We start from the raw sequence: 23664 nt of genomic DNA on the forward strand, positions 1-23664 counted from the left end.
AAAATATAAATAAAAATAACGGGTTAAAAAAATAAAAAATAAATCACCTTACTTAAAAATAAAAAGAGCTTTAAACTGAAAATAATAAGGTAAACTTGACTTGGTCAAGTTACTAGTGGTTTTTGCGCTGGAGGTTTATGAAAAACCGTGGTATTAACGTGAAATATATATTCCTTTATATAAGTTTAAAATAATAACGTAAACTTGACTTGGTCAAGTTACTAGTGGTTTTTAAGCTCGAGGTTTATGAAAAACCGTGGTATTCACGTGAAATATATCTTCCTTTATATAAGTTTAAAATAATAAGGTAAACTTGACTTGGTCAAGTTACTAGTAGTTTTTGAGCTCAAGGTTTATGAAAAACCCTAGTATTCACGTGAAATAGATCTTCCTTTATATCTTATTTAAAGGAAGGGTTAAGATTATTTCACAAACATGCGTTGGACTTCAATTCCACCAGTTGGATCTAGATGGATGGTTTAGAAAGCCTAAGGGTTTATCAGGGTTTTCAGTGTCATTTTAAGATCGCTGGTTTAGATTTACCAAGGGTTAATTAGGGTTTCCAGTGTCATTTTTTTATCCCCGTTCTGTGTCTCCTAGTGTTTCACTGCATACAGATCTGTGCTCGAGGCATACACATCCGTCCTCGCTAAGGCTGTATTCCTTGTTTTCTGTTTGCATCGAGGTTCTTTTTAGTTTTGTTTAGTTCTTCCGCTGGTTGATTATGGGGTTCTGCCATTTATTTTTCCGAATCCAAGTAATCTTCGGCACTGTCAAGGAAATGGGAATAATAAGCACCGTGCTACTAAAGGGCATTTAACGCTTTCTATATGGGTACAGAGTCTTAATTTCACCTTGACATACAGAGTATTAATTTCCATTATGGGGTGCTATGGCTCGCCCCAATTTCATGGTAGCTTTCGGACTTTGATATGACTATGACAATGATTCCTTAACCGTCGTTTCTTAGGGCGGTCATTTCTTAAATCCATGTGTGAACCGTTGCCGTTCCCTGCGGCAGATGGCCTATATTTCTTTGATTGGATTTGTTCGTTAAGTTTCATATCAGGCTCAGTACGCGAATTCTACAACAGCGCACATGTCAGAGAGATTTTACAATTACTCTCCACCTCTACTAGGCATTTGTTCTCACGAAAATGCATTCCGAATCTAGAGAAGAAGTGTCTTGTGATGTGGAGAGTAAAAAGCAATTTCTGTAACAATCACGGGCATCCATGGAAGCCACTTCAAGGTTCCTCTAAACCAAAGTTCTCTCACTCATTGAATGGACAAAAGAGTTCCGAGGTATGTAGACATTCACCAAAGTTGACTTTATACAATATATATTTCGCAAAGCTGAAGGAGTTTAGTTAGGAGAGATAGGTCAAAGTTTTTTTTGGGCTTTGAACATCTGGTTTTGTAGATGTGTAGTATATGTTACTTCTCTCTTTTCTGAGTGTTTTAGATCTGGTCTATCTGACATCTATTTTTTGAACTCCACTGGATTTGAACGTGAAGTGTTGACATGTCTCTGTCGAGCTTTTTGAACATCTGGTTTTGTAGATGTGTAGTATATGTTACTTCTCTCTTTTCTGAGTGTTTTAGATCTGGTCTATCTGACATCTATTTTTTGAACTCCAGTAAATTTGAACTCTAGAAATTTTTTTCCTAAGCTTTTTCATAGATTTATTCACATGATCATCATATAACTTGTTAAACTAAATTATGTCCATTTTTAAAATATCATGTATATGTAAACATATAATATAGCAAATTGAGAAAAACAAACAATTGGCAATTGAGAAAAACAAATAATTGGTTAGAAATATTTGTTAAACGAATTACTAACTTCCAACCACCCATGTTTCAATGGTCAATAATGTTCTTTATATTTTTAAACTAAGAACACAATTATAATATTATATTCATAGAACACCTTTTAGAACCCCAGGTATACTCTTTTTTCTTTTCTTTTTTCATTTATTGTGGAGATTTTGATTAATAGTAATTCTAGAGTTGTTTTGTATATGGATGGTTAAGATTCACCAATGTTGTTATTAGGTTTTCGATGTTGTTGTGGATTAATTCTAGTGCTTGGGATGTTGTTTTGTTATTTTTATTATTAATTTTAGTGATTTTTTTTACATAATTATTTTATATTTGTAAATAAAAAAATCCAAATATTCTAAATAATAACAACAAAAAGAACAAGATGTAATCATAAAACAAAGAATAAAACCATAAATATGTCAAATATAAAGAGTTAATTCAATCATGTAAAAATGTCACTAAAATTAATAATAAAATGAAGCAGCAATTTTCCACTGAATTTTCCATCGAGGGACGGATGTTGAAAAATGAAGTAGCAAGCGGCAATCCAAGTTGATTTGTTTCCACAAACTTTCTGGTGGAAAATTCGCCTCTCGATCCAGGCACAACGGGATCACTGTCAAGCTCGAACAAGATCAATACTATTTCTTGTGCACCGGGTGCAGGAGCTTCATAACGAAAATTCTCCTTCTTTACTTTTCCTTATGAAGCTCCTGCACCGGTGCATGCAACATAGTATTGATCTTGTTTGAGCTTGACACCAATCCCGTTGTGCCTGGATCCAAATGCAAATTTTCCACCAGAAAGTTCAGGGAAACAAATCAACTTGGACTGCCGCTTGCTTCATTTTTCAACATCTGTCCCGTGGTGGAAAATTCCATGGAAAGTTGCTTCTTCATTTTATTATTAATTTTAGTGACTTTTTTTACATGATTGAATTAACACTTTATACTTGGCATATTTATGGTTTTATTCTTTGTTTTATGATTACATCTTGTTCTTTTTGTTGTTGTTATTTAGAACATTTGGGTTTTTTTATTTACAAATATAAAATAAAAAATAAAATTTTGGACCTTGACTTACTAAATCGGCCTTAAGGAAATTTTCTTTAGGATGAAATCCACCTAAATAATTTGGCTTCATGTAACTCAATCTTGTATGTCCTTCGACAATTAGATTTGTGCCCTGCCACTAATCCATAATGAAAAACCCCAAAATATCTAGTTGTTGGATGGCACAAATCGAGTTGGTGGAGGCCAAGTTCTTCAGCCCGATTTCATTTGAAGGCAAATTTACTTGAGGCCAAACTTGGGTGAGTTGCAAGTTTTAAACTTGTATTTTTCATTGTATATTTGTAGATCAAAAAAGCCTAAATGATCCAAATAATGAAATGACGGAAAATTTTTGTTGGTTAATCATCTTTGCAATGTGTGAATGATCTCTCTTGTTTATTTCCCTTACATAGTTTTAATTCTAGAAGTTAAAAATACCATTGATTGTATTGTGCCGAGAGGCGCTCACTAGCTCAGTATGGTAGAGATGTTGTAATGTAATGTTTAACATTTTGACTAAATCAAATTACATAAAAATAAAAATTAAATTAAATTAAAAAATAAAATAAATAAAAAAATTAATGTTACATCTATACGAATCTAGAGCGCAGGTGTCTTATGGAGAGTAAAGAGTCACTTCAGTAACCATATCAATGAATGAAGAAATCCATCTGCGAAGCTTCTTTAGGGAATCGAGCTCTCAGCAGAGGTAACGAGTAAAACTTTCATGTTGCCGCGAAACGAAGCTTCGAGGTTTGTAGAAATTAATGGCAGCTAGCTTAGTTATTTACCATATACATTTCAAAAAGCTCAAGTGTTTTCCTGGGATGGGGCAGTATGTTTCATGACTTTAAAGCCATAAATGTGACTGGCAGTCAGATGACTAATTTTTTTGGAATTACAGCCTAGTTTTTTGTCATTTTATAAATTGCAATGATATGTAACAGCTGTGGTTTTCCATTATTAGCCATTTTAATTGGTTTTTGGTTTGGTCCCAAAAATATGGTCACGATAGCTCTGTAGCTATGTATCCGTGTATTTTAATAAACCGTTATTTGATAAAATGGTCGAAATTGATTTGAGGAATGTTCTTTTGATTTTGGATCAGAATTGCCATTATCTCTTATTTACCCCTGCCGCTCCTTCGATTCAGGTGAAGTGGAGATAACACGAATCGAATCTTACCTTTATATCATTTTATAAGGGGCCGGGGTTTCGGCATAATACTTAGGATCCTATTCCTATCATGACGGGATATGTGATCAAGAAGTGTCAAAGCTGGGATCGAATAAAAGAAATCTGAGCAGACGGGAGCTTAAACAGTTCGAATTCATGAAACGCCGCCCAATCGATCCAATCCCATCACAAGACCAACCGATCTCGACGCCAGCCTTCCAAGCCATGCCATGCCAACACGCGCACTCGACTTGGCAGCCCGGGCTGGAAGGAAGGCGTTGGCGTTGGCGTTGGCGTTGGTTGTTTTAACGTATACAGTACACTCTACCGCCAATGCCATAAGGGGGGGTGGGTGGCCCAGCCGAACACATGCGCTCGAGCTTGCTCATCCATATCGCTTTCCGGCACGATTCATTCAACTGGCAAGCTGCTTTCCACTATTCTATACGTATTCACAACCCACTCTACTCATCGGCATTGATAAGTTCCCCCGCCCTATTCTTATGGAAGCCTTGCCCCTACTACGATTATGAATGCCAGGGCTTGAGCTTTCACCCTTGCATCAGAAGAAATAGCTATGATGGCAGTTCAATGAGTGGCAGTTCAATTCGGGCCCTTATTCTTAGTAGGGCTTATAAGTGAATGAGTCCCAATTCGAGTGATCTCACCCCTATTAAAGATCACCATTCATTCAGAGATATGTGCCTACTATTGAACCGGGCTCGTCGATAAAGGCCTTTTCCGATCACCCAATATTTCCAATTCTTTAGTTATCGCCCAGTTATGAATCAGTCAAACCCGGAACAAAGTGCTATTCGCCAGAACTTCTGCCCTCTCTCTCAGCTCCCACTTGGATATCTGGTGGCCGTTACACCTGCTTCGAACTCCTGACTATTATTACCCCGACTATGAAAATAAGGGCCCCGTTCGAGATGTTCCTGAATAGCCTGTTTTCAAAGTATAGGCTTCTGCTTCGCGAATGTGCTAGTAGAACGATTTCGCCAGGGGCTTCTTGGTAGATACTCCTCGCCTAAACCATCCATTTTTGACCTGTATGCTCTCCAATCCATCCCGATATCCATTCGCTTTGGTGTAAATAGTAGCTATCTGTTTCTCCCTCTACTCTTTTTGGGCTGCCCTATTATTATAAAAGGGGCAACAATCGTAATAATAGGGGCGTTGCTTTTTATAATAGTAACACCAATTTCTTTTTAGTCGCAAACTTAATGCCATCGAGATGGGCGGGATCGGTAGTTGTGAGAAGGCCTCTAACTCTGCTTTTATAATGAGAAAGGGCTCGCTAACTACTTCGGTTTTCCAGCTACTCGTTTCAGCGCTTTAATCTGAAATCGCAATTGTTGTCTAGGGGAATACCTACATCAATGGCAGGCAGGTTGGACCCCCATATTGAAATGACCTTTCACTTATACCAGTACTTAGCCAATTACACCTGTACAAGCTCTTAGTGATATATAGCTTTATTTAATAGGGAAACATAGTAGATAGTATAGTGTGTAAAGCTATTGTATCGATGTTACTATACCTAGTATTCACTCTACATAACCCTTAACCTAGTTCATATTAAAGCAATGGTTATCATAGTCAGCTTCACTTAGCAGGTAACTCATGTTAATTGAATACAGAAACAAGCTTATCCCATTGTATAACTGTAATCAATCATTGCCTAAACTATACTATGCTTGTTACTAGTCAAAGAAATAGTAAGAGTAACTAGTGATGCTTATACTCTTATAGTTACAGAGACCATTCCAGCTTAAGCTAATCAGTAATCAATAGGTACAGCTCTGATTAGTGTAAGTATTACTGTGATTCCCTATTAAGTAAGCATGGCATGTTCTATAGCTATTACATACTTTCACTTACACTATGTATTCCAATCATATAAGGTATGTAATCATAGTATGAACTCCATATTACGACTAGTTTCATTACTGTTACTTAGTTATACCTGTAATCTCTAGTACTATAAGGAAGACGTATTAGTCTCGTAATATCCCTAATATAGCTCATATCAATCTCTATCAGTATTTGCTTGTTATATCAGTCTCTTAGCTGTCATATACAAGGGAAACCAATGAGAAACACCTAGTCTAGTATAAACTAGTATCACTAATACCACTTGCTTATGGTGTCTGCAGTTTAGTTATGACTGTAATAACCCATATCTTGTGGACAACGGTGAAGCTTAGTCATAGTGTTTACATCATTCCAAAGCACACATCGATTGTTCATGTTGATTAAGTAAGGTAAATCAATGGTATATATAATGTTCATAAGGTATGAATATGCAACATTGTAATGACTAGTATCATGTATCAGCACTGTGTTCGTTATCTTACACATATAAGGTGATTACCATTGTTATGCTTAAACATATGAGTATAGTGTTACCCATTTATCTAAGAGCAATGAGTCAATAGAGTAAGCTAAACCAAGTTGATCACTAGTAATTCAGAGTACTAAGCTTCATCGTACATTGATAAGTAATCATACCTCTATGGAACCAAGTGAATCATAGTGAACGCAACCAATACTAATTGAATAGGGATACTAATAGAGCATGTATGAACTCTATGAACTAGCTATCTTATATGGCTATGAAAGGTATGGTAATATATTAGTAATCATATATATAAGTAATGCCATAAGTTACATGAAATGAATACAGTAACTTGGAACCAGACCTGTTGCTCTATTCAACCTAGTTACTAGTAATACAGCTGTTCATTCATATTAAGATCACTTGTTACTGATATAAGCTAGTATCACTACTCTAGTAATCATGATAAGCTTAAATCCCATAGAGCTCTTGTTATACAATGTACCAACCGCTGGATATATACATATTTACCGCTGATATATAAATGGCAATGATCTGTATCTAACTTTGGTTTTTTATTATTATGCAGTAAGGTGTTTTCCTCTAAAATCTATCTAATTGTAATTTTTGGTTTTTTATTATGCTGTTGGTTTTTATTACGCTGTAAGGCGTTTTTCCATCTAATTGTAATTTTTGGTTTTTCATTATGCTGTTGGTTTTTATTACGCTGTAAGGCGTTTTTCTGGGAAATCAATTCTCCTCTCATCTTACTGGTCTTACTATGAACCGTCATCTTACTTGTCTCTGATCTGATGTTCTGATCTGATGTGAGACGATTAAAATATTTGTCACTGTTCATTAAAAAAAATGTAGTTATAACCGAAACAATAACAGTATAAACTTCATCTTTTTCTTTGAACAACGAACCTGAATGTAAACGGCCATGGTTTGCGTTGCAGAGTTCTTTTTCTTCGACCAGCGAACCTGAAAGCTTGCGTTACAGAGTGAAGGTAGAACAGCATGGCTTGAAACAGGATTGCATTACCGAATGAAAGTTGATGGCCATGGCTTGCAACGGGCTTGCGTTGCAGAATGAAGGTTGATGACCATGGCAGAAACCCTCCTCTCATTTGCATTCCTGTCTAGCAAGTTTCTTGCTTGTCGTTGTCTAGCTTGTCTCTACGAGAGAAGGTTTCGTGTTCACGAAATGTCTCATTGAAGCCCTCCACCATGGTATTCCATTAGCTTAGTTGGCATTTTCCTGCTCAGAATGTGAATTCTGCTTCCAGTATTATGAATATAAAATTTTATTTTTTCGATATTGATAGGGTTTTACCTTGTGTAGCTGCACAGAGTATGAAAGCCGCACCAGGGCATGTATTAAGGGAGATCGTGAAGCAGAACAACTATTTTCTTGTGAAGCCAAACAGCTACAGGAGCACTAATATCTTTTCTTAGTGCAGCCGGACAGCTACAGGAGCACCAAGATCCAGTTTAGCGAAGACACCTATAATCTCTGGAACTTGCATTCATTCAAGTTTTCAGGTATGGCTTCTCTTTTCCTTTCTGTTGAAGTTGGTATATTTTGAACTACTTATTTTCATACTACGGTCAGCTTTTTTTGAAATCCCAACAGAGACAAGAAGAAAGCATGTAGATATGCATTGAAATGGAGGTTACAGACTCCAAGGGAAGAACTGCATGCCTTGGAACTTTATTCTCCATAAGCTTATAAGTTTAAAGGGTTGTAGCTGCATCTTTTTTCCCTCTTAAGGAACCATTAATAAGCAGAGCTACCAAGGGAGGAATCGCACCGGAAGCTCTTATTGTAACTTTATTATCCTCTATGAGTGACAGACTCAAAAGAGTACAAGTTGCATTCTCTTTCGCTATTGATGTTCCTGACTTTAGTACATGTATAAGGGGCTTGATTTAGTACATGTATAAGGGGCTTGATAGCTCCAGCTTCTGTTATTTCAAACTTGTTGTTTTCATAAAGAGACAAATTCAACAGAGCAGTGGCTGCATTTTCCTGTGTTAGAGGATCCACAGAATGTAACAATGATACTAAAGGATTTACAACCCCTACATTAGCTATCATAATCCTATTCTCCAAGTTTTTTTTTTTTGTATATAACCTCAACTGTGCTACTGCCTTCCTTTGCAACTCCGTTGATGTTGATTCCAAATCTTCTACCAAACTTATATAAATAATCTCCAAATTTTCAGTTTCAAGAGTACATGATGTTGCAACTGTTTTTAATAATGGCGATACATTACACGCGCTCCTACTTTGCCCATGTTCTTCTAAAAGCTCTGCTTTCCACTGCTTTGGCTTTGGCTTTACCTACTCCCTCATCAAATCGGCAACAGAAGGTTCTCATAGATCTAGGAACAGGCCTCCCAAGGCTATTTGAATCACTCTGGCTACCACTATTGTTCTTTCTCAAAACATTCGGACAACTGTTGGACAGAGAATTGTTGCAATCAAACTGTGACTTATTATATGAATAGTGCTTGGAATGGGGATCGGCGGCCACAGACATCATGATATTATTAGGTCAACAAGTTGGTTAAACAAGTCTAATAAATCTGTAGATAGTAGCAGGGTCTATTAGAGGAAATGCTCTTGGCGTAGAAAACTAGAGTGAAATGGTTGCAAGAGAGACAAAACTTCAAAAAGAAAACATCACACAACTATGAGAAACAGGAACTGCAACTGTTCTCACAGATTAACTAACCTGGGAATGAGATTTTTTAGGTTAATTCATGAACTCGTTTCTCTCTTTTTAGTCTATTTCCAGTGTCTTCAGGAGAGAGAAAAGCCCCTTCATCAAGGATGTATCCTCTCACATTTCATCTATGGTTTCATATTAGAAAATCAACACTTTTATAATCCAAATTATAGTCAACACTTCTATAATCCGAGTTTGAATTGAAGGTCAAGGGCCACTAAAAGCTCTGCTTTCCACTGCTTTGGCTTTACCTACTCTGTCATCAAATCGGGAACGGAAGATTCTCAACTTCTCATAGATCTAGGAACAGGCCTCCCAAGGCTATTTGAATCACTCTGGCTACCACTATTGTTCCTTCTCAAAACACCACTATTGTTCTTTCTCAAAACATTCGGACAACTGTTGGACAGAGAATTGTTGCAATCAAACTGTGGCTTATTATATGAATAGTGCTTGGAATGGGGGATCAGCGCCCACAGACATCATGATATTATCAGGTTAACAAGTTGGTTAAACAAGTCTAATAAATCTGTAGATAGACTAAAGCACAAAATATCCAAGGAGACTTAAAGGATTAGGTTCCAGATTCTTTTACTAAAGGAGCACCAAGATCTTTTCTTGTGCAGCCGAACAGCTACAGGAGCACCAACATCCAGTTCAGTGAAGAAGACACCTATAATCTCTAGAACCTGCATTCATTCAAGTTTTCAGGTATGGCTTTTCTTTTCCGTTTCTGTTGAAGTTGGTATATATTGAACTGCTTATTTTCATATTACGGTCAGTTTTTTTTGGAAGTCCCAACAGAGACAAGAAGAAAACATGATGCATTGAAATGGAGATCACAGACTCCAAGGAAAAAACTGCATGCATTGGACCTTGATTCTCCATAAGCTTATAAGGTTAAAGGGTTGTAGCTGCATCTTTTTTCCCTCTTGAGGAACCATTAATAAGAAGAGCTACCAAGGAAGGAATCGCACTGGAAGCTCCTATTCTTATTATCCTCTATGAGTGACAGACTCAAAAGGGTACAAGCTGCATTCTCTTTCGTTGTTGATGTTCCTGACTTTAGTACATGTGTAAGGGGCTTGATAGCTTATGTTATTTCAAACTTGTTGTTTTCATAAAAAGACAATTTCAACAGAGTAGTGACTGCATTTTCCTGTGTTAGAGGATCGACAGAATGTAACAATGATACTAAAGGCTTTACAGCCCCTACATTAGCTATCATAATCCTATTCTCCATGTTATTTTTTGCATATAACCTCAAATGTGCTGCTGCCTTCCTCTGTAACTTCGTTGATGTTGATTCCAAATTTTCTACCAAACTTTTAAAAATAATCTCCAAATTTTCAGTTTCAACAGTACCTGATGTTGCAACCATTTTTAATAATGGTGATACATGTCGCGCACTCCCACTTTGCCCATGTTCTTCTAAATGTATGACTTCACAAATCTACCTATCCAATTGGCCAGAGATGCAGTCTCCTTTGGATGGAAAACTGGAGGTGGGGATGAAATTGTTGCCAGCCTCTGTAATTCTTCAGAAATATCACTGCTGTAGGAAAACAAATCACTGAAAGCTAGAGAAAAGTCTAGGGAATTAACCTCATAAAAGATATATGCCTTATGCCAAATTTTGTTGCGCATTCCAAATTTTGATGATATGTCATGGCAAGACCTGTTGTGCGCAGTGGTTTTATTTCTGTATTTTGTAGGTAGTGATTTTATTTCAATGTTCATTTAAACTTGATGATCTTTCGGAATCCTGGTAAATATTACCAATGGTTTGTCATATCTAATTTTCTATAGACATCAAAATTCCCTGTTGCACTGCTAACAAGGCCTCATGGCTGTCTGAGCCTCGTCTAAGCTGAATGTTTAAGGAATTTGGATTCCATGATAGCTATTGTGTATGGACAAGAGGACTGATATATGGCCAAATCTATTGCCCCCAAAATAAAGTTAGGTGGTGAGTTTATCATAAACACATTCTGGTGTAGGATGAAACATCCTCCTCATGCTCTATTACAACTTTCCCAGTTCATAACAGCAAACATTGAAGCAAAAGACTTTCCCAGTTCATAACAGCACGGACAAAAAATGCATGGGCACATACAGGTGCTAAATAAACAATATAGATGGTCTGGTCTGTTTTAATTAACAAGGAAATCAAATTATATGCATCCAGCCTCGAGGCCTTTCCTTCTTACAATAAATACAAGAATGGCAATCTCCTTTTCACTAGATTGGACTTTCAATTTTTCAACACAATCTACAAATTTTACTTTTATTTTTAAATATTTTTTCCAGGCCTAACATTAGGTCAAACTACAATCGCCTCTGTTTCCTTTAATTCGCTGGCTTGGTCTTCTGTTGCACAATAGTTGCAAGCTTCTTTTCCATTATGCATTTTTCCAAGAGTTATGGGCTCTTCTGCTACCTCTTGTAGTGCTGCCAAAGTACACTGAAATTGTACCCAACTCTTTGGTTTTCTGGCAGGTTCAACCATATTTAACACTGGAACATTCTCCTCTCTGGCTTCTTCTCAATTCGTGAGGGGATGATGGGATAGCTCTTTTTTTTATTTTTTAATATTTCTTATCCCACTTGCCCTTTTTTTGTGCACTATATAATACAACCCCATATATCAGTTGTTTACCCTTTTCCTCCACACAAAAAAACAGTACCATTGCTATTCCATTAACAAATAAATTGGGACATATAGAAAAATAGGACAGAAATTGCTAAAAAAAAAAAAAAAAAAACTCAACACATAGATCTTAATAGAAACCAGGACAAAAATTGCTAAAAAAAAAACACATAAATTGTATTAGAAACCACCAAGACCCTCTTGAACTAACAGTAACATTTCCTTCTATAAACACTGACTGTCACTACCCAAAAATACTATCGATTGTTTATCTGCGTTGCATAAACATGATGATTATATGCAAATATCTTTTCCATTTTAGTTCTACATCAGCATAGATTCTAATTGAAATCCACTGAGAATTGCATTTTCCTAGATTGCAAGCCTAGTAACTTTGTAATTTCATATTCATATGTGTACCTGTGTGTTGTCAATCTCGAATGAAGAATTATGCAAATATCTTTTCCATTTTAGTTGTACATCAGCATAGATTCTAATTGAAATCCACTGAGGATTGCATTTTCCTAGATTGCAAGCCTAGTAACTTTGTAATTTCATATTCATATGTGTACCTGTGTGTTGTCAATCTCGAATGAAGATTCATTCACTATGTGTACCTGTGTGTTGTCAATCTCGAATGAAGATTCATTCATTTGAATTGCATTTGCATTTGCTCTTTGTGCTGCCATTTTCCAATGAAATGCTATCCACTTAATTTACATTTTGCTCAAATTGCATGGATTTTTTTATTTATTTTTTACAATTATGATTATATTGAATTAAATCCACATTATTTTCAGAATAGCACTGAATTTTATCCACCATTATTCTCAGAAAAGCACTTGCAAGGAAGCGTATTATTCTCAGAAAAGCACTTGCAAAGAAGCGTATGACACGGCTGCCTTTTTTTTATTTTCAGTATCACTCTTGAGAAGTATGTCAATCTCTCATTACGGTGACCCTTGTTATTTATCTTTAATGGTGGACTTCATTGCATAACTCAACTATCTAGATAAAGTTGTTATTAGTTTTATAGAATGGTTGTTGGTTTGTATTTCAGAAATTTTGAATGTTTTGAATTTTTACTAATGAATATTTGGTTGGTAATCAACTTCCTAAAGTTTGTCCTTGGCCTTGTTGTACAAACAAAATATCATTGGTAATCAACTTTCTAAGATTTCGACACTCGAGCAACAAAATGTATTCTCAATGAATATTTAGTAGGTAATTAGTTTTCAAAGTCTGAAACTGTAACAACAAAATGCCTTTTTAATAGCCTCTTTTTTTTCAAAAAAATAGAATTTTTTTTTCAAATATCTATATCTAAACATGAAACACATTAAAAGCCGGAATTTGTTTAGCTAATTTTTTTTTTATCATATACTTGTTCTTGGATTGTGTATTAAATTTCTTAAATATATTAAATTTTAAAAAATTAGTAACTTAAACTCTAAGGTTTTCGCCTTTAGCTTTAATAAAATCTTTGTTTCAAATTCAATATCAAATAAATAAATAAATATATTAAAAAATCCGATTTGTTTGTATTCCTATGGAGAAGAATGATACTGGCTAAATATGATTGTGTATCAATTTATTTTGATATAGGTGGAGTTTGTATACTAGCTGAAAATGAATGACATGACACTGGCTTTTACATATCACTGTATAGGTTTATATCAGCGGAATAAGAATGATGTATCAGTTTAGTTTAAATTGTGATTTTAAAATTTGATTTAGTTTCTGAAAATGAATGACATGACACTAGCTTTTACATGATTGTATAGGTTTATACCCTCTGAAGAAGAATGATGTATCGGTTTAGTTTAAATTGTGATTTTAAAATTTGGTTTAGTTTAAATTGTGATTTTATAATTTAGTTGGTAAAATTGTAATTTAAATTTGTTATTTTAATATTTTTTTATCAATTACTGTTTATTTATTTTTAATTGTTGTAATGTCTTTTTAAATATTTTTATTAATTCAAAATAAAATAAAATTAGTTTTGTTGAAATAAAAATAATTTTAAATTAAAATAATTAAAATTAAAATTTAAGGATATTAATTTTATTAATTTGTGTTGGGCAATTAAGATAAACTTGATTTGGTCAACTTACTAGTGGTTTTTGAGCTTTAGGTTTATAACAACCCATGATCTTCATATGGAATATATCTTATTTTAAGGGAGTGATTAATAGATCATCTTAACTCCATCTCTACCAAGAGGGATGGTGGCTTAGAGAAGATTATTAATATTAATATCTATTTCTAAATAGTTTATATATATATATATATAAAGGGTTATTATAAAATAAATATCAAATTGATGTAATTGTTATTAAGATTTAGTAATTATTTAGCTTATGTTAAATATTTCTATAAACATTTTTATTGTAGGTTTGATGTTTTGCATTGTTATATTCCAATTATGTAGTATGCATCTTATTCTAGAGAGGAGTGGAAAGGGAGAGAAGGGGAGGTAGGAGGGAGGAAGGGACATAGAATTTTGGAGGTTGAGAGGGAGAGAGAGATAGAGGAACATAGAGAAAAACCTAGAAAAATTTAGATAAATAAATTTATAGAAATAGGGAGGGAGAGGGAGAGAGAAAGGAAAAAGGGGGAAGAAGAGAGTGAGTGAGAGTGAGGAGGTAGAGAATTCGAAGAGAGGTTGGAGAGAATATGAAAGAGAAAGGGGGTATGGAGGGAGGGAACAAGGGAGGTAGAGAGGCAAATAGAGAGAGATTGAAAGAGAGGGAGAGAGGGGGAGTGATAGAGGGAAAAGGAGAGAGAGAATTAAGAGGGGATATATATATATATATATATATATATATATATATTAACTCTCTCTTTCTCTCTCACCCCTCTATATATATATTATCTCTCTCTCTCTCTCCCCTCTATATGTCTCTCCCCTCTCTTAATTCTCTCTCCCTTTCCCTCTATCACTCCCCCTCTCTCCATTTCAATCTTTTTCTCTATTTGCCTCTCTAAGGTTTATTATAAAATAAATATCAAATGCTAAATATTTTTATAAACATTTTTATTGTAGGTTTGATGTTTTGCATTGTTATATAATTGTTAGATTCCAATTATATAGTATGCATCTTATTCTAAAGAGAAGAGTGAAAAGGGAGAGAAGGGGAGGTAGAAGGAAGGAAGGAGGGAGGGACATAGAATTTGGGAGGTCGAGAGGGAGAGAGAGATAGAGGAACATAGAGAAAAACCTAGAAAAAATTATATAAATAGATGTATAAAAATAGGGAGGGAGGTGGAGAGAGAGAGAGAGGGAAAAGGGGGAAGAAGAGAGTGAGTGAGAGTGAGGAGGTAGAGAATTTGAAGAAAGGTTGGAGAGAAATAGAAGAGAATATGAAAGAGAAAGGCGGTATGGAGGGAGGGAAGGAGGAAGGGAGAGAGGAAAATAGAAAAGGAGATTGAGAGAGAGAGAGAGAGAGTGATTGTGGGAAATGGAGAGAGAGAAGTAAGAAATGGGGAGACAAGAGAGAGGGAGAGAGATAAATAGAGGGAGAGGGAAAGAGTGAGAGAAAGAGAGAGAGGGGAAAGAGGGAAAGATGGATAGAAGAGGGAGAGGGAGAGAGGGATAGAGAGAGTGGGATGAAGGAAGAGGGATAATGAGTAAGAAAGATGAAGGGAGATGGAGAGGTAGAGAGACGGGAGATAAAGAGAGGAGAGAGTGGAGAGAGAGGAAGGGGGAGTGGGATGTAAATTTTTAGGGCTAATTTGTTCTTTGTTGTAGATAATTGCATTTTTAAACTTGTTCAATGTTTTCATATTACGTTCTCCCCATAACATCATATCATCATTAGAAATAATTTTGAGAGAACAATAAATTGAACAATTTAGCGGAACATAAAGGAATAAGAGAAGAAAAACATACACAATAGGGACACCAAAGTTTTTAGTCAAAGATGAGGGAAAAGCCTCACGAGGGGGAACCCATAAGTCAATACTTATTCTTCTATTAGATATTCATTAATGTTTAGCGAAGACACAAAAGCAAATTTGTTGTCACTAAGAATAACAACTACCTTCTATATGTTATGTGCTTTTTAGGGTTATGCAGATTTTGGGGAAAATGCACCTAGAAACTTATTGACAAAATTTGGATTCTATGAGCCATACTGACTTATTGAATTTTCCAATGCATGCATTGTGGTTCACTTGGGAGCATACTAAGTAAGAAAGATTTTTCTCATCCTTTCTTTTAGTTCTGCTAGATTGAAACTCCAATGTCTTATTTACCCATAGAAACTTCATTGTAAATCATTTCATGTCGCTGTTGCAGGTATATTGTCATCCAATGTTTGGTTAGACGACGCGAGCCTATTCCTCGCCACATTGGTTTTCTTGGGAGCACTAGTCAGCGAACCCTTTCCGGGAGCTCCATTCTCCCCAAACGACTAAGGTTTTACTGCCGCTCTCTGTCGGGGTCATGACAGTGGCTTCTCTGGTTTTTATGCCGAGACTCCATTCTCCCCAAACGACTCAGGTTTTGCTTTGGCTCTCTACCGGGGTCATGACAGTGGCTTCTCTAGTTTTTATCTAGTCTCAGGGAGTCGACCATGACCCTGATGCATTACAAATTTTGGTTGATATGTTTACCTCTGTTATATGATTATTTATAAACTGTGATAGCTCAATGGTTCTTTGTTTCAGTGTCATATAAGTCCAACATTTTTGTCCACTTACAACTAAGGGAACTAAAGAGAGCCAAAAGAATGAATACCACCTTGCTCACAGAAATAAATCCAACCAAAAAGAGGATGTTAGCTTAAACAGCACAGAAACTCCTTTTAAGAATATGCAAATTGAAGTCATTGGAAGCAGATAGAGTGTTGAACACTTACCATACACATTGAGATACAGAAAAAGCCCACAATGGAGAACTGTAAATAACCCTTTTTAACCCTTCTTAGTTCCTCTTTTAATGATTCCCTTATTCATCTTACTAATGAGGACAACATTCTGCTCCTCCTCAATACCTGCAATCTCCTAGTTAAAGTTATTCCATAGCCTGCTATAAATGAGAAGTTTTTTTTGGCAAGATGTAATAGCCAAAAAGTTTCCAAAAACAAGACCTATTTAATGCAGTGGGCTTTGGGTATTAGGTCTTTACCCACCACTTACTAATTTTCATCTTCAATGATTCTTTATATGTCACAATGCTTCTCGAATTTATGCCTTATGGCGTTTCCTTTGCAACATCTGGTGCAAACGCTAGTTATTAACCATTTTAATTGGTTTTTGGTTTGGTTCCAAAAATATGGTGATGATCCCGTTGCTATGTATTTGTGTTTTAATAAACAATTATTTGATAAAATGATTAAAATTAATTTAAGGGATGTTTTAATACTAAAAAATTATTTTAATTTGTTTCATAAAATGTTTTGATATATAGATAAATGTAATGCAAAATATTTGAATGTAAATTATGAATATATTATATATTATTTAAAAAATATATATATTATGAAACAATTAAATTTTATAATTAAAATTTTTATTTATTTAACATTTAAAAATACAATTTAAATAAAGAAAATTAACTTATTATATTTTGCTTTCTTATAATTTGACGCCTATCAACTCTAGTTAAATCTGTACCTAAAATAAATCTATATGGTCTTATTTTTAATTTGCTATTTTAGATTTTTTTTGTTAATAGATGGCTGACGCCCTATATTGGTTTTAATTAGTTTGTGGTCATTTCAATCGTATTAGTTTTAATTAGTTTGTGGCCATTTTAATCATCAGCGATCTTTGTAGGGTTGAAAGCTTTTGTATATATGAAAGGTTATGATGGGTGGTTTTAAGAGTTAATACAATTTGTGTAAGGGAAAGTACACAGACAAGTTTTGTTGATTTTGGACATTTTTACTGTTCGCTAACCATGATTTTGGACATTTTTACTGTTGACTAACCAAAGATTTGGTTGGATGTACGCTTTTTTTTTTAACAAAGACGATATAGGTTGTTTTTATTGGGTTTTTAAAGTTTTTTTTGGTTTGGGGTGATTTCTTTAATTATATTTTGGGGTGCTTTTTAATATTTGGATAATGATGTTATGTGACATTTTATAAATTTATTTTTCATTTAATATTATTGGATTTATAAATTTTTGTAAATTTGTAAATATATTTGTTTTTTTAATTTTATATAGCAAAAAATACTTATACAACATTTAATTTTATATAAAATGTTTTCTAGAGAATTCACATAACTACTATCTTTATGTTGATCTATTTCAAACTGTATACTATAGTTTATCATTAAGATATAAGTAAATCACATTATGTAATTTGAAAAATATTGACATAACCACACACTATGATTAAACATAAAAAGAGTGATATGATTTTTTTAGAAAATAGTTTATATAAAATTTTGAATCACAAAAACTTGTATTTTGAAATATTTAATTATGTTTATAATTTATGTAAAAAATATGTGCACTTTAAAATATTGTTTTTTCTTTATGGTATAAAGAAATAGACTTTATATTCTTTCAATGACTACCCTGTTTAGTTAACCAGGGGGTTAGAGGGGGCGTGGAGTCCCCTTATATAAAATTTTGAATCACAAAAATTTGTATTTTGAAATATTTAATTATGTTTATAATTTATGTAAAAAATATGTGCACTTTAAAATATTGTTTTTTCTTTATGGTATAAAGAAATAGACTTAACAAATCTCTGTTGGGTTGTGTTATATTTTTTCAATGACTAGTGTTATATTCTTTCAATGACTACCCTGTTTAGTTAATGGGGGGTTAGAGGGGGGGTGGAGTCCCCTTTCGTTGCGTAGATTATGCAGTGGGGGTCACAGGGGGCGGCGGCCCCCTTTGTCCAGGGGGTTTGAGGGGGGCGAGTAGCCCCCCTCTACAGGGTCTGAGGCGGCGTTTTGGGGAATTTTTTTGTGGACCCTATATTAAGTTGGGTGGACTTACCTATGGTTTTGTGCATGGTTTTCGCACATGGTTTTGGACGCGATGGTTTTGGGTCCATGGTTTTGATTGTGATGGTTTTCGGTCCATAGTTTTGGATGCAATGGTTTTTAGGTCCATGGTATTGGATGCTTTGGCATGTATAAATATGTATTGTAACATTGAAAGGAACATAATGAAAAATCAATCTGGAAGTCCAGGTTTTATCTGTGTATATGTGTTTTATATGTTATTCTCTCGCATTGTTTATTTTCAGTATTTTAAAATTCATATAAAGATAATTTCTATACAATATCTAGATTTATCAGTCCTTACCTTACCGAGACTAAATTACTCTATTGATAATTATTAATTTGTCTTTTCACTAAACCTTTGTTTCATTCATCAATGTTTAACCAAAGTTATAGTTATAAATAGCAAAACAATTATTATATTATATAATAAAGCAAAGCTTGGAAAAGTTATATCTTATATGCAAAGTTATCCGTTTATGTAAATACCCAAAGTTTTGTTTACCCCCACAACCTCCTCGGAAACGCTGACACTACCTGCCAAGTCTACTAATTTGCTGGCAGCATGAATGTCCTCACTCCCCACTCTTCTTCTGGAGGACACTGCCTCCAGCGTCTTTCTTTCGCTATACAAATAATTATTTCAAAGAAATAAGAAATTTGAATAAAGACATTTTAAAAGTGAATGTTATACATGATGGTGCAATAATTAAATAATTAACTCGATAGTTTGTTTGTTTGGTTACATTTTCAATTTTTTATTTAAATTTCAAATTTCTTTGAACGCTATAGGCAATGTAATAGGAGAAAAGTAGGGTGTGAGGAAATGCCGAAAACATGCGACATTAGCAGATTATTACAAGTACCAAGTAGTCTCAGTATTTTCAGGAAGGCAGTGGGGCTGAAAAACTTAGGATATTTGCACAAGGTAATTTGCGGAGAAGGATATAACATATATGTAACTCGAACTTTCAATGAGAAGAATATATCATTCAATGTGTGATGTCTCTGATAAGACTTCAAATATATATATTTTATATAATTGTTTTGCTATTATAATTTTGAATTAAATATGTGATGTCTTCAATAAAACCTCGAATCTTTCAGAATGAAAAAAGCTGTATTGTATTATATAAGAAATATAACGGTTCTCATAATGGATACATATTCATAGGATAGTGAAAATATGATCGTATCTCTCAAAAGAGAGAAACATGCCATTCTTGTTCCTCTATGAAGGTACAAAAGATGCAAATATTTTACCGTCAGTCTGTAGATACAAGATCCCCAAAAAACTTTTCGTCCAAAAACAACGATATAAGAAAAAAATGCTTTTGAAGAAAAGCATGACTGAAAAACTGCTAAAGCGAGATTAAAAGACAGGAGGAGAGAACTCCTGAATATTGAAAATTTCATCTTCAGACAAACCCTGCACAAACCATATACCTGGTGATGATGAGAGACCCTTTTTTGATAAAGAATCGGCCTTCAGATTTTGAGACCTCCTGATATGTTTTATGGAGGATTCGAACATATCATTCCAAAGGGACCTGATCCTGTTCATCCAGCCAGCGAGATGAGGCATAGAGATATTGTTTTCCTTGTGCAAAAAATCCACCATTACCTTTGAGTCTCCAAAAATCGATACATGCCTGATATCTAGAAAGGAACAAAAATATAACAAACCAGCAAGAGCCATTGCTTCTGCTTTAGAATTAGATCCCCTTCCTCCATTCCAATGGATATTGAAATGGCAGGATTCATTAATCAGAATATAAACCCCGCAGCCACAGATGCCTCTCTGTTCAGCACCATCAAAAAATGCGCATGGGAAAGAAGGAAAAACCAGGGGATCTGAAGGGATAACATCTTCATTTTCCTTAGGCGCCTTGAAAGAGAGGCTTTCATAAGACAGTAAAACCTTAGAGAATATATCCACAGGAGAGCAGTGGATGCTGTTGAAAATGGAGTTGTTCCTCGCCTTCCATATGCTCCATAGACAAATAATAAACAATGGCCTCCAGATCACTTTCTGTTGGATCTACAAAAAAAAACGCATCAGATATAGAGGAATGAGACATATGAAGAATATCGAACCATTTCTCCATAGACAGCCAGAGTTGCCGGGCGATATGACAATCCAGGAATAAATGCCAATTGTTTTCCTCATCGGATCTGCACATAGGACAAAGCCCCGGTCCCTGCCAACCCCGCTTTCTCAAATTTTCCCAGGAAAGATTTCTGTTGCGGAACAACAGCCATGCAAAAAAAACCATTTTTGATGGGCACTCAGAATTCCAAAAAGTAACAGGAAAAATAGGACTGAGATGGGGATCCCTCTTGTCCATTAAAGTCTGGTAAACCTCTTTCACTCTGACACCAAAAAATGATTTTGAATTTTTCCAGATAATATCATCTGATTCCTCCGAGCGAAAGATACCACATGATCTAAGACTCATCCTTATAGGCTCCCATAATATGGCAATAGAGGGCAGCATCTGAAGGAGACCGACATCTTTCCACAAAGGGATCGATCCATGCCACCCAGCAATTAAATTACTCCAAAAAAAGAGACCCCTCCCGTGGAAAATTTTTAATAAAACCTCCCGCACATAAATGTCCTCGGTTCCACTCAGAAAAAGATCATATCCAATCAGAATTTTTTTACCTGTTTGAAACCGCCATGTTAAGTTCTCCAGGAAGAAGCCTTCCATCCTATGAAAACTTTGCCAGATTGTTGACCCGTACGAGGGGCCGATCCTTCCCTCCTTGAACCATAAAGAAAAATCTTTTCCGCCCAGATATTTCTTTTTAATAATCATGCTCCAGGACCCACCACCAAAAATACACCTCCAAAGCGATTTACATAAAAGCGCCTTTCCAAAACTGCGAAGGTTCAGCAAACCCCAGCCTCCCATGCTCTTAGGAGAAGAGATATCTAATAATTTTTTGAGGTGAAATTTCCGTCTTTCTGCTTGACCTCCCCAGATGAAATTCGCTGTAATCTTATCCATTTTTTTAATAACGCTAGCAAGAAGGAAGAACAAGTGGGCCCAGTATATAGCTAACGAGTTCAGCACAGATTGAGCCAGAATGACTCTGCCCGCCAGAGAAAGACATCGGAATTCCCACAATGAAATCTTTCTGTGATATCTATCAATAATCCACTGCCAGTCCTTTTTGGAATAGCCATTTGCTTTAAGCTGGAACCCCAAGTATTTAATTCCCTGTTTGATTGAGTGGGACTTCACGCCAAACAAGGTTGATAACGAGTCCACCGCTTCTTGACTGATTTCATTATGATAAAAGATAGATTTTTCCTTGTTTATTTGCAGACCAGAAGCCTTGGAACCCCAAGTATTTAATTCCCTGTTTGATTGAGTGGGACTTCACGCCAAACAAGGTTGATAACGAGTCCACCGCTTCTTGACTGATTTCATTATGATAAAAGATAGATTTTTCCTTGTTTATTTGCAGACTAGAAGCCTTCTGAAAATTTCTGAGGATATCATAAAAGCAAGTCCATGTAAACCTACATAACATGCCAAACAAGATAATATCATCAACAAAAAGGTTATGGGAGATAGAGATGTTCCTGCAAATTATAAAGGGCAGCGTCTTTTTTCTGCTACTGCTTTGTTGATATGGAGGCTGAGCGTGTTCATCGCCAGAATGAAAATCAATGGCGATAAGGGGCATCCCTGGCGGAGACCCCTGGCTGCCAGGAAAAAGGACGAAGGGATTCCATTAATAATAATAGCATAGTTCACCCCTTCTATACAAGCCATGACCCAGTTAATCATATTGGGCCTCAACCCAATCTTAGCAAGCAAACATCTAATAAAACTCCAGTCCAGGCAGTCATATGCCTTACGAAGATCAATTTTGAAGATGATGTCTTCACTCTTTCTTGAATGTATGGCAAACAAACCTTCCTGTGTAGAAGCAACCGCGTCCAGAATGGTCCTCCCTCTAAGAAAAGCATGATGGTCTTTAGATATAAACTCAGAAAGAGTTCCTTTGATTCTTTCAACAATAATTTTAGACATTATCTTGAACGAAATGTTACACCATGAAATTGGCCGATAGTCCTGAAGGGATACAACATCATTCTTTTTTGGAATCAATGCTATAAGAGTTGATGAAATTTTATTGTTTATACTACCGGACTTTGTGGCCTCCACCATTCTTAGCAGATCATCTTTTCAAAAAAGTGAATAAAGAATTCAATTGTCCAGCCGTCTGGACCCGGGCTTTTGTCCCTTTTAAAAGACTTCATAGACGCCAAAAGCTCCTTGTGCAAAATCGGCTGAATTTTTTTTTCATTTAATTCATCATCAAACATCTGGGGAAATAATTCTATGCCCCACAGAATATCCTGTATCCTGCAATTTTCAGATTTCTTGTACTGATTTTCAAAAAATCTAATAGCCTCCTTTGTAATATCCTGATGGGCATAAAGGAAAACTCCATTTTCGTCCTTTAACTTCCATATAGAATTCTTAGCTCGTCTGGCGCTCGCATATTTATGAAATTTTTTTGTATTTTTATCTCCCTCCCTAAGCCAGATCACCCTACTCTTTAGTCTCCAGCAAGCTTCTTCCTGTTCCAGAATCGTTTGCTTCTTCCTCTGCAGCTCCTTTATCTGACATCTCATCTCAAAAGAGGGTTGTTTATCATTCATGGATACCATAATATTGTCCAACTCTATTTGAATCTCCCGGAGAGACTTTCTGCTCATTTGTCTTTTTTGAAACTGCCATTCCTTTGCCACTTTTCTAATTGCATCCATTTTATCCCTGAAGGTCATACAACAAGGAAAGGATTTTTCTGAAATCTCCTTCCAACACTGAGTTATCACCTCATTAAAGACCGGGTCCTCAAGACTTGTTCTGTTGAATTTGAAAGAGC

General features: G+C 35.3%; 1 protein-coding gene and 1 long non-coding RNA gene across 5 annotated transcripts; one reads left to right on the forward strand and one right to left on the reverse strand.

Moving 5' to 3' along the window:
* The first annotated feature begins 446 nt into the window (after window positions 1-446).
* Window positions 447-9689, forward strand: LOC149161160 (uncharacterized). 4 transcript variants are annotated; one of them, XR_016261859.1, is made up of 4 exons: window positions 447-1305; window positions 7359-7632; window positions 7745-7944; window positions 8015-9689. It is a non-coding gene; the product is annotated as an uncharacterized LOC149161160 (long non-coding RNA). The 4 variants fall into 4 exon arrangements; XR_016261858.1 differs by having other exon boundaries at window positions 8036-9689; XR_016261860.1 differs by lacking the exon at window positions 447-1305 and adding an exon at window positions 3448-3635 and having other exon boundaries at window positions 8036-9689.
* A 12666-nt stretch (window positions 9690-22355) lies between these two features.
* Window positions 22356-22940, reverse strand: LOC149161161 (secreted RxLR effector protein 78-like). The gene has a single exon (XM_089434793.1). The coding sequence runs from the start codon at window positions 22938-22940 to the stop codon at window positions 22356-22358; it is 585 nt and encodes a 194-aa protein (XP_089290919.1).
* Window positions 22941-23664: the final 724 nt, after the last annotated feature.

Source organism: Pinus tabuliformis, chromosome 5_2 (assembly GCF_031772625.1).
Source record: "Pinus tabuliformis cultivar Carrire ecotype Pingquan chromosome 5_2, CPIR1, whole genome shotgun sequence".
In the NCBI taxonomy this organism is placed as follows: domain Eukaryota; kingdom Viridiplantae; phylum Streptophyta; class Pinopsida; order Pinales; family Pinaceae; genus Pinus; species Pinus tabuliformis.

Excerpts from the sequence above, each read along its gene's own strand:
- LOC149161161 (XM_089434793.1), bottom strand. The coding sequence starts at position 22,940 with ATGGTGGAGGCCACAAAGTCCGGTAGTATAAACAATAAAATTTCATCA.